This window comes from Mytilus galloprovincialis, chromosome 5 (genome assembly GCF_965363235.1).
Source record: "Mytilus galloprovincialis chromosome 5, xbMytGall1.hap1.1, whole genome shotgun sequence".
NCBI lineage: Eukaryota > Metazoa > Mollusca > Bivalvia > Mytilida > Mytilidae > Mytilus > Mytilus galloprovincialis.
Window position 1 is genome coordinate 7821544 of NC_134842.1, and position 13104 is coordinate 7834647.

General features: G+C 31.7%; 1 protein-coding gene across 1 annotated transcript; it reads left to right on the top strand.

The window, feature by feature from the left end:
* The first annotated feature begins 508 nt into the window (after positions 1–508).
* LOC143075062 (uncharacterized) lies at positions 509–12806 on the top strand. The gene is made up of 6 exons (XM_076250324.1): positions 509–623; positions 2207–2297; positions 5007–5121; positions 6051–6356; positions 9912–9972; positions 11700–12806. The coding sequence occupies exons 2-6, from the start codon at positions 2244–2246 to the stop codon at positions 11719–11721; spliced, it is 558 nt and encodes a 185-aa protein (XP_076106439.1). The 5' UTR covers positions 509–623; positions 2207–2243; the 3' UTR covers positions 11722–12806.
* Positions 12807–13104: the final 298 nt, after the last annotated feature.

Below are 13104 nucleotides of genomic sequence, written 5' to 3' on the forward strand. Positions count from 1 at the left end.
TACTAGCTTGATTTTATGAACATCAGTATAGTTTTGCTTTTATCTGTGTTTTCTTATCTGTAATATCCTCATTTATACTGTTCATGTACTCTTTCATGCGACATCCTATTTTTTGGCATTAATTTCCATAATTTAACCGGGTATACAACTGTGTGCCTATTTGAAAATATCAGTGGTTTTTGACATATATATATTTTGATTATAAAGATAACGTTTACTGTTTGAAATATTTAAAACAACACGTTTAATAATTTCAATGCGTCCAACATTTTTGTCCAACGCGCTTTTCTGGATTTACCTTCATCAGGAACGCTCAAAGCCAAACATTTGAAATCCGAGGATGTACAATGTATAAGTACCGAAACTGTTGAAGAACTATATGACAAAATACCTTCAAATGATAGCCAAATTCATTTAAACTGCCTTAAATTGATTTTTATATTTAAAAGGAAAGTTTTCAAAAGTCGATATTTTATAGTATCAATCTTTATTTATATTTAGTTAAATACCTGTGTTAGAATGTTGCGTTGTTTTTAATTTAGAATAAGATATATTTTCTTTCGAACACCGATTTGCGAGTATATTCTTGACAAGTTTCAGTTTGAGAAAATCCACCCAAAACTGTGAGTATTTACATTTACATATTAAAAATAATTTGCTAAAGTCAGTTGCAGGCTTTATTCGTGTATTTTTATACATTTTTATATTTCTTTGAGAATAGTGTCTCAGTTGGAAATCAAAACATTGGTGATTTTGGCTTTTTAAACATAAACTTAGTGAATGGTGATGGGATTTTTTTACTATGATTATCTTTGGGTTTTACGCCTACATTATACTGGTTGCGTCCAATGAACAAAATATATAGAATATAAATTGATAAATTGTGTTTTGAACGTCTAGTGGCAAATATTACATGAACAAGAAAATGTAAATGCGATAAACATATGCATGCTGCTCATTATTTAACCCACACGTTAAGACGGGTTTTCCAAGTTCTTGTTCATAGGGTAATATTCTATAAGATGAAAGTAAACCAAACCGATAAAAAAGGAAGACATACCAACTTAGTTATAACAAACGAAACAATCATTCACCAGCAAGGCTTTGCTTTAACTCCTCAATGAGAAGAAAATACAAATAGTCAGTCTGAGGTTGGATCAGTTGAGATCAATCGAAGCAACGACCTTAAGCACTCATGTCTAGTTACTGAGTCATAGAAAAGAATTTGATATTATTTATAAAGAGTGAAATAGATTATCTGAAACACATTCGGTTATTATGAAAACAAAAGGAAGCATAATTTAAACACCTGTGCTATTATCTTTTATTTCCAGAAGAGACTATTTTAAACAGATTTTTTGTTTATGGGAAATGCCCGTTAGGTATTTAAAAAGAGATTTTTTGTCTTATCTCCATTTTTGGAAAGTTGGATATTGATTCAATTAACGTTTATCTATTGGCAAATGTTCACGGCATATACAAACGTCAGGTTAATCGTGTAAAGCGATAGATATCAAGGTAGGAGGAAGAAAAAAACCAAACAGTTTTAAAAACGCAGACAATATCGTGTAACTGTAATCATTCTTGAGGACCAAATTATCCTGTTATAGAAAATGGAATATTCAATTAACATAAAAACGGAAAACAGAACTACAGCACAACAGATAACATCCAAATACAACACCATATTTCTAGGATAACTTTTCATTTAATTTCGTCGAATTTACGCACGGGTTAAAAAGAGTATCAATAAAGTATTCGATGATAAAGTGAAGAACATCCGGTACTGTCTCCAGTTGTGTTGAACACTTGTATAACAATGCATCATTACGTTCCTTACAATTCTAAAAGTGTAAACAAACATTCTACTTCAAGAAAAGAAAATTGGATTTAAACCTAAGACATTGTAAAGCATTATTGCTACATAGTAATTAAACACATGTTTGACCACTTTTACCTCAGTATATAACAGTTAAAGATATTGAATAAATCGTGAACAACACTACAACTCTTTCGACTATAGTCAAATGAAAAACGACGCAAATCAAGTACATGTATTCAACAAACGAACAAAAACGTTACAGAAATCGTCTAACAAACGACCTCAGTATTATATGTCATTATATTTTTTAGACTTTTAAACGATTTCGGATCAATTTTGTAAATCTACTCGTAAGCTAAATACAGGAGATGGTTTTCATTGTAGGTGTATTTAATCAGGAATTGTGTAGTACAAAACAGTAATGAAGACGATTGCCATAATTTCCATTATATTCGTTGGCACCTTTCATATATATGTAAGTCTTTGAAGTATAAGACCAAGTAAGATACAAATTCGAGTTTCTCAAAACATCCTTTTTCACACTATTCATATGGAAATATACATGTCTGTAATTCAAACACTGGTTGTCATTGTTTATCTTGGTAAAATACTTTAATTTTTTTTAAACTTTTTTACTGCAATACGGACTATCCGGCCTATTCAAAACACTACCCTTGAGTGCAACGGTTGATGTCTTCAGTCCATTGGAATTTTTACGTTATGTAATAGTCAACAATACGTCATAAAGCTAGAGTGCAAGATCTTGAAGGTAGTCGGCGTGAAATCTATTTCAACTCCATGATTTGTTTGATTTTACAACTAGAAGATGAAGAAGAACAACAATTTTATATCAACCAAGAGGGGACCAATAAAAATTCTAGACATAAACTCGTCGCCATAAAATGTAATTTCTGTTTATTTACTGTTGACAAAAGTGAAAATACCGATTGGGAGAATTTGAAAGTCACGAAAACCTAATAGACTTTCAGACATCGTAGCCGACTATAAAGTTTATGAGGTTTTCTCATTGTTGACCGCCTTACGGCTACCTCTAATTTATAACATCCAATTTATTTGAACTTTGTGTTGATAGTTGTCTAATTGGCATTCATACCACATTTGAAATGAATTTGAATAATAATTATAAAAATGTATCTCCGTGTTTGACTTTACATACATTTGTTTTTACCAATTGCTACTGTTGAATACACTTTAAAAATTTAACGACACTAATTAGAGTTTAACATCTGATATGAAACTCCTCGTTTAGCAATAAAATCACCCATTGAAATAAATCTTTTTTCCATTTCTTTTTAATAAAGTTGATGAGTTTAAGCAATACATATGTTGTCACTCTCTGTTTACATATACTTTACAACATTGCCATACTCGTTGTACAAAGAAATAATAAAAAAAATGTTTCCACAAACCTTACCTCAATGAAGGTTCGTCATTCAAATTAAATAGAACATCGTTTTGTTAATATATTGTATCCAAATTCTCCTGAATCTAATCGGAGCAGTAACGCAAAAAAAAGGGTCTTGTTCAAAATGTATGATATCTTGATTTATGATAAAAAAGAAATGTATATCTTCATATGTTTTCTGCGTTAAAATAGGGTTTTAGAATTAATGAAGAAAATAGACTTGATCATTTACATTGTGTAATTGTATTAAGTATTTGTTTATATCTATAGAATATACAATGGTATATGTTTGCCGAAGAGACAACTGCAAATCTAAATCCACATATCACTCATCGAATGTAATGTAAACAGCTATAGTTCATCGTCGGTCTTTAATAATGAACAAATTCTTAACAGAATAAATCGTGTTTTTAACGTGACTTAATATAAAGAAAAAGATATATATTATACCACAATTATAAACAATAACTAAAATGATAGTTGAAACCAAAGACAATCTAATAAATTGCAGATTCTTGATGTTGAAGATGTTTTTAATCACTCGTTTTCTACCAACATTGGACAGTAGTACACAAAAAGAATAAACTTTAAAACGATTTTCAAAGATGTTTGACTCGACAGATCAACAGAAGGGGCAGACAAAAAGTATAACTTTCAACATGAAAACAACACACAACGGAACAATATACTTGTGATAGTTACTAGTAAATATATAATGGTTAGCCTTAACTACGGGAGACGAGATCATTGTACACTCGAATCTTACTTTTACTTTTCTATGTTGTGTCATGTGTACTATTGTTTGAGTGTGACTGTCCCTCTGGTATCTTTCGTCCCTCTTTTACTCTCGTGCTTTTCAAACCCCCAAGTTATATTAAATGACTGTTTTCTTTTTGTTACAAGATCAAAAATTTAGACACAGGGTATATTCTAGTATAAAAGAGGGACGAAAGATACCAGAGGGACAGTCAAACTCATAAATCGAAAAGAAACACCATGGTTATAGAAGAAAAAGAAAAACAAACAAACAATAGTACACATGACACAACATAGAAAACTAAAGAATAAGCAACAAGAACCCCACCAAAAACTAGTGTGATATCAGGTGCTCCGGAAGGGTAAGCAGATCCATCTCCACATGTGGCACCCGTCGTGTCGCTTACGAGATAACAAATCCGGTAATTGTATACGTTATTCATGAAGTTTCCAAGTCAAGGAGTTGTCTTTCAGTTTTTAACTTAAAACAGACAAATTGATCAGGAAGACGTCATCACAGTGATGATTTAAACACTCTTATTCGGATAACATCAATTCATAGTTATATGGAAAACCAAAACGTTTCGATCATTTGTCTGAACTGCTATCGTCATTTTGGTAACTCAACGACATTCTGTGTATTATTGCTTTGCTTGTATATTTGTTTCGTTCACTGTTATATAATAGTACTATAGTGCTAGAGATAATGTCATACCAGGATAGATGTGTTTGTAATCATTTAGTTTTGGATTTTTAGTATCGACCGGAATTATAAGAAAAAGATAAGGTGCACCCTGATATATTTATTTATTCATCCTCTTTTGCCAACGGAAGATTTAAAACTTAAAATATATCTTTTGTTATCATTTCGGTCCTATTAACGTATTACCAACACTTTTTATATATATCATAAGTGTGCACACACTATTATACAGTTCAGTTATTAGCCATTTGTATATGTTCACATCGCCTTTGTCATCTTTTGTCTTTTGTCCCAAACAGAAAATAGAATCATGTACTACGAATCAGTTTGAATGTGTAGATGGACAATGCATACCACGTGAGCAACGATGCGACGATAACTTCGATTGTACAGATCGTTCTGATGAAGTAAACTGTAAGTAAAGTGAATGTAAGCAGATGTTTTATTTGAAAAGTTATGCTTCACTAATTTAGTTATAGTAACATTCCCTACAAAATAAATATCAAACAAAAGAATCAAAACTCATCAAATGATATAAAAAGTAAAAATCACAAAAATACTAAACTAAATTCAATACGGAAAGTCCTTTATCAAATAGCAAAATTAGAAGCGTACACAAATCTAACAAATGGCAAACAACTGTTATATTCCTGACTTGGTATAGACATGTTTCTTATGCAGAAAATGGTGGATTAAACCTGGTCTTATAGCTTGCTAAACGTATCATTTGGATTGCTTCAGTATATCAATAAGTGTATATTTTCCATTTTGTTGAAAAAAGAAAATATGGTTATCTGTATATAATTTAAATATATCCATCATATACAACACCGATAATCGATCCATTTAAAGACATTATTTCATGTTATACATATATATGTTTTTGAGTCAGTATTGTTGCTAACTTCTTGAGATTTGTGTAAATACATCCTGTTTGTGCTTTTTGTAATTTTTAGAGCAATCGAATGCCCGTTTTATAGCTAGTTGGTTATTTTCTGGGGACTATATTGGTTTCAAAGTCAATTTGACATTTTATGAACCAAACAAGTAGATTTCGGTGTTTGTGAATTTTTACTTACGTGCAATGTACAGTAAAAGAGTGACGAAAGATACCAGAGGGACAGTAAACTCATAAAACGAAAATTAACTAACAACGCCATGGCTAAAAATGAAAAAGACAAACACACAAATAATATTTCACAAGACACAACATAGAAAACTAAAGACCAAGCACATATGTTGATTCATTTTTACGTACACATTTGACTCGTTAAATTGCAACTGAATATAGAAAAGAAAATAATGCAGTTGTGTCTTTTAAACGTTGTGAAAGAAAATTTCAGGTACTTATCATGATCCTAACCACTGTCCCGAAGGCTTACAGAGATGTTATAATGACCAATGTGTTGCCGACTTGAACCAATGTCCAACACCAACTTTAATTCCCACTGCAACTGAAGTATCTTCCATCAGTACATCTCAGTTACAAGCATCTTCTTTGTTTCTGTCAAATTCAGTAGGCATTGTGGCTACATCATCATTGTTCATTACCAAAAGTTCAGTTATAGAAACGACGATAGCGTCAGTGGAATCTGTAACTCCAACAAGTGACGATCACAATCCTGTTACCGACAATAGTAATCTTCTATGTAAGTTGGGCCAAACCGTTTGTTGATTTTAAGTCAAATCGAGGTAAACTATCCCTTTCTTGTGTATTGAAACAAAGAATGGAATAGCATCGGTGCGTAAAAACGATATAATGACATAACATGCATGAGACAGCCAAGATTTGAAACAGGTATATGCACAAAATAAAGACCGCATCCCATCGAATTTTACTGTCGATCAGTTGCCTACCACTTAGATAAATGTAGAAAAATTTAAAACAATTATATGTTAAATATCAATAGAAAAGATAACACAAAAAAACACAAGAACTGACTAGTATCCACTGACATGGTAAAGAACCGACACAAAGTTGATAAAAATTTCAATGTCACTTCGGAAATAACTAAATTGAATCATTTTTAAAAGTCTTATCAATCATTAAGTGTCAGACTTCTGCATCAACCTTATTCATTTAAAAATCTATCTGTAGTTAGGCTGTTACATCTTGATGGTGTGTGTTTGCGGGAATTTGACAGTATTACAATTTTAAAAGCACAGAAATATTTCTTGAAACATCTTTTTCTTTATCTTAGTAATCTTCAATTCTGTTTAAACTAGTTATGTGTTTGTCTAATAATAATTGCTTCTCGCTTTTTTTGTATTGTTTAAGGCTATAGAATAGTAATTTTGTCTTCAATATGATATAATCAAATGGCCCAAATTATAAAAACCAGTATGTGTAATACTTCTGATTTTGTTCTATATGGAAATATTCGTCCATTAAATTGTAAGAAGTAAGTACTTTTGGTTTCAAATAATATGCAAAAATTAAGGCAACAGTAGTAAAACGCTGTTCAAAACTTATACTCGATTGAGAGAAAACCAATCCGGGTTAAAAACTATGAGAGAAAAACAACGATACAACAGATTACTTAAGAGCAACAAAAAACAAACGACAATGAAACATACATTGGAACGAACTACTAGTACTATATAACAACTGCCGTATGCCTCATCAGACTTGGTTGTATTAAAGGTATAGATATTATGTAGTAGTGCTTACATCTCGCCTCAAATATACATAAACAGCCAGTTTATAATGCATTAATGAAAAGTACAGCCACCAACATCAACTAGTTTTCATGATTGTAGCTATTTATTGTTTCTTTTAACAGACTTCTTGAAAAAACTGCAAGCATTTATTGAGATTTTTTTTTAATTTCCTCACTTCGTTTTGTTTTAATAATATATGATAGGGTATTTTTTTGTTAGTTTTAACCGCTTCCTCTGTTATTTATTTGAATAATTCATAAGACGTTTAGTAGTCGAGGTGGTTTTTCATATATCAGCAATAAATCAAATGGGAATGGTTCAGTGCACCAAATCTTAATTTACTAAATATTTGTTTGCCTACACCTTTTGGGATATTATAATCAAGTCAACTTGTACATATCTTCATGTTGTTTTTTTCCTTATGATACTATGATGTTGATCTCTTATTATCTCTGTTCTATCATTAAAACTATATAAAGGCAACAGTAGTATACCACTGTTCAAACTCATAAATCCATGGACAAAAAACAAAATCGGGGTAACAAAATAAAACTGAGGGAAACGCATTAAATATAAGAGAACAACGACACAACACTGCAATGTAACACACACAGAAACGGACCAAACAACAGACAAAATCCCACGAGAATAACAAATATAACATCAAAACCAAATGCATGAATTTGGGATAGACAAGTACCGTGACATGTCTTATCGCAATGTAAATTTACACTAAAAAATAAGAGAAAACAAACGATGCAACGTTAAAATATAACACATACAGAAACGAACTATAATATAACAATGGCCATATTCCTGACTTGGTACAGGACATTTTTAAAGAAAAAAATGGCGGGTTGAACCTGGTTTTGTGGCATGCCAAACCTCCCCTTTTATAGCCATGTGAAATATAACATTAAGATGACAACTCAACACCACAGGACTACAATATAAATAAATTGGATAATACAATTGACAAAGAAACATACGAACAACAGCCAACAAAAGGCAACAAGTTAAAAAATTTAATACGCCAGAAGTGCATTTTATCCACACAAGATCTACTAGTGATGCCCAGATACAAAAGTTTGAAAGCCGAAACAAGCACAAAGTCGAACAGCATCGAGGACCAAAAGATCAAAAAAGTTGTGCCAAAAACGGCCAGGGCTTTCTGTTAGTTACCAGACCATCCTTATCATTTAGAATAATTTATACTTTTGCAAACAGTAAATGTATAAAATTTTATGTCTTTTGCTCTTTTATGTGATGTACTTAAGTCATAGTGACCAGTTAAAGCAGTCAAGCAACTTTTTAATAAAGAGCATCTATGCGTTTAAAAATACACTGTTTCTCCAGGTGGTCATGTTAATGTGCGAAAATTGGTCCATCGACTTCATAGAGGCATCCGAAGAGCAAGTCGTATTATCAAAAGACATGGCCTAACAGGCAGGCACTGTACAGGCAGGTTTCAATTAGAGAATGACTATCTATGCTCGAACATGAGAAGCTGACAAAACACTCATTGCTCAGATGTGAGTCGGTTCATGTTTCGACCAGTAGACGCCATAATACGAATTTCGCGGGGAAAGAATACGGCCTATGACCAAAACAACATTTGCCCAATGATTTCATTCGGTCCTGGTGGTGTTACAGTACGGGAATGCTTCTTATACCGTTGTAAGCCGGGTATGCATATCCTGCAGGATCACATAAATGGACAGACATACAGAGATTTAGTGCCTAAACAAAATGTAGTCCTTCATTTTGATAATCCCCCAGTTGCAAATGGTCACGACATTGGCAGAAATCTCAATCGCAGAGACCAACCTTCACTAAATTTTGTCGATTTAAAAGTGGTAATTATTGATGAGTGGCGTAGATTTCCTCACCTCAAGTTTTGAATGCTTGTAACGAGTCGCAGACGTCGTGTTATGGAACTGTACCAAAAGAAATGTTGTTACACATGCTATTGACTCAAATATTGACATTGAATTTGGCGAACATACCAATGATTAACTCTATAAAATTTAATGATATTGGGTGATTAATTGTTTTAAAAAAATAAAATCACGGTGAAACTTAAATTCCGTTTCTGATTTGTTATACCGTGTGATGCGTTTTCAGATTCATCACTCGACAACTTCCTGTTTACCGAACACTTGTATGATTTTACACATGATAGCCAAGTTGAAAATTTACACTAATTTACACTATTTCTATGAACGTAAAACCTAAATGCATACAACCTTCATAAGTGACCAAAATTATATTTTTGGTTTGTTTATGGTATATGTTAGCAAAATTGCTACATTAACTTTTTCTTTTTTTCGAAGAATAATTGATTTTTAAAATTAGAAAACATGTCGATGCAATAAAAATAGGTGGTGCTTAACTTTTGGCGGACTGTATATCTTTACTGTTAACGTTCCATGTGTTCATCTAAAGACTCTTATAGCCGTATATATTTACACAAATAAGAATTATTTTAGGAAATAAGAAATAATTTATTTGATCCTTTGTAATTTATATTCTTTTATTTGTAGACTTGCTATTCCTTTTGCTGTTTATTCCGATTGGTTTAGCAGTATGTATTGTATACAACAGGTAATATTACACCGTTGACAACACATCATATTTTCAAATATATTACAACTGATATACATTATATGTAGCTTAGAACAGCCAGTGTAAGACAAAATATGTATCAGTTCAATCTGATTGATTTTGTTGATCAAAATTTAATAGAAAAAATAAAAATATGACGTATCCATCGGAACACAAAATTAGTATCTACAAAATGTACCGAGAAATAAAAACACAAAAAAAAAACAAAGAAAGAGAGCTAGTTCTACTGTTCTTCATAATATAGTCACAGCAAGGACTTTGATACAGCAAAAACATAAATTCTATCATCTCACTGTATTAGTCACTATCTTTGGTATGAGTAGAATTCCTTGCACAATGATACGGATAGACGTTGTTATATAAAACACCACCAAATGGGGCCCGATCTAAACACCATAATAGAAAGAAGAAAATATTTAAAAACAGTTCCAGGTGTAAATACAAAACTACGTAAAATATGTGTTAGTAGTTAAGGTATCAAATGAAAGATGAACTACTGGTGATCATGGCAGAACACATATTGAATCTATTATTTTGAATACTAGTAGTACAAAAATATATAAATGCATTGCATTTTGAGGTTGAGTGCATATATTCCAGGTTCTCAGAAATGAAGTGTCTGGTTTAGTTTATACATGTTCTGGTCACCAATACGGGCTTCTGTTTTAATAGCAGTATACAAAATGTTTGAAGTGAAACATTCATCGTTGATAGAAACTTCAGAGGAGAATACATATCAAGCACGAGAAACTATTTTCCTTTTTTCCTTTTCTGTGTTTTGCTATTGTTATTTGTCTGCTTATCATTTACCTTTTTTGGTCATCTCTTTTTAGCCAGATCTGTTTTATTTTCCATACGGGTTGATATGGTCGTTTTGTATCTTTTCATTCTTTTTGTACACTGGACTTACGAAAAACATCTGATTTCAGTTTGAAAAGATGTTTTATATTTTAAGAAAATTTGCAAGCGATTAGTTATCGGAAAAAGATGAATAAAACTATCATTAATACAAACGAAATTATTAAGAAACAACGGCCAGCACTAAGCGATGAAATTTACTCTTCTGGAAATGGACTTTTTTCCAAGTCTGTTTTATTTGACAATTGGTTGGTTATGCCTTTTCTGTAACTTTTCACTGTTTTTGTACACTTGACCAAATATAATACACACGATCAACTGTTTTAAGTTGGAAAATACATGTTTCAATTTTTTATTATATTGGCAAGCGATAAGATATCAGAAAAATAAAAAAAAAGTTAATATATACAAACGAATGTAACTACAATAACATAATCGGTACCAATTGTTCTGCATCAGATGTACATTTCGACAATCATTGTCTCTTTTATGATGATCGAGGCCATCTCTGTGAAAAAAAAAAGAAACAATGTCTGGCAAAATGTGATGAAATTTATACTCCTCGAAATTGACTTACACTCAAAAATATAGTCGAATTTTATGATAATAAACTTACATGATAGCAAAACATTGACTGCGTTTATCTTCAATGCTCTTCAACTTTGTACTTGTTTGGCTTTATAACTATTTTGATATGAGCGTCACTGATGAGTCTTATGTAGACGAAACGCGCGTCTGGCGTACTAAATTATAATACTGGTACCTTTGATAACTAATTAGTTTTAAATTTTAAATGTTCACAATAATTCTCTTTTTTTTGTATACAATTATCGTTACGTTTCTTACAGGAGTGATAAACGAAAGTTCTAAGTAAGTCCATGGATAGATCCGGAGGTATATGGAATTTAAATTTGCAGATGATTTGAATGGATGCGTTATTATACTGAAACATTTGTCACCTTTTACCAGACATATATCTGATGTACAGTAGTTGTCGTTTGTTTATGTAATTTATACGTGTTTCTCGTTTCCCGTTTTTTATATAGATTAGACCGTTGGTTTTCCTCTTTGAATGGTTTTAAACTAGTAATTTGGGGGCTCTTTATAGCTTGTTGTTCGGTGTGAGCCAAGGCTCCGTGTTGAAGGCCGTACATTGACCTATAATGGTTTACTTTTATAAATTGTTATTTGGATGGAGAGTTGTCTCATTGGCACTCATACCACATCTTCCTATATCTATATTATATATATAATTGAACACACATTAAGCAATTGTTGAATTTGAAGACATGTCAATAATTAATTAACTAAACCTCATTGTGGAAAATACGAATGCTAATTGAAATCCATTCAATGTGTACATTCGAACTCACATTATGACTAATTGCCAACAGTTGATCATTGTTTCTTTTACATGAAGGCACCACATATTAAACAATTACTTTTTCGTTCAATTTTTAGGTCTTAGATACCGACTCCAAAAACGTTATTCATAATTGTTAGATTTTGTAAATCTATTGGTAAATTTAGTTCTGTTAAATTTGTACTGAAGGTCCAACTTATCCTCTATCGTTTAGAGGAAAATATTAACAACTGATGGTCATTCAATTTTCTGTTGGGTCAGTAGCATCGGAATACCCGTTAGATTCAGTGACTTTCTCAAATATAAACAGATTCAGCAGAAAAATAAATAGTCAAGCATAATTACAATGAAATAGGACCAAACTATCTTTTACCGTCGAAAATAAATTGGAAGCGGTGGTCGTTAGGGTATTTAACTTGTTTTTTCATCCTGTTGTTAAAATGTTTGTAATCTAAAGACTTCTGTCATAAACATCTATCCAGATAAATGTCTAAAGGTTGTTGACATTCGCATATCACTTTTTAAAAATTATTAAGAAATAGATAGAAGATGAAATAATGTGCTTATCTGTCGGATTATAAACTAAATTTAAGTTTGCAATTTTTTGTGCTCGTACTGGACGATAACGCAACCAACAATAGTGGTAGTCACAAACACTTCAAGGACCTTCTTATGAATAAAATAATAAATTCAACTGAATCCCAACTGAATCAAAGGTCGCCGAGTATCAAATAGTTAATATACATGTCACAGCTACTACTAAAAAAAGAGGGACGAAAGATACCAAAGGGACTGTCAAACTCATAAATCGAAAACAAACTGACAACTGCATGGTTAAAAATGAAAAAGACAAACAGACAAACAATAGTACACATGACACAACATAGAAA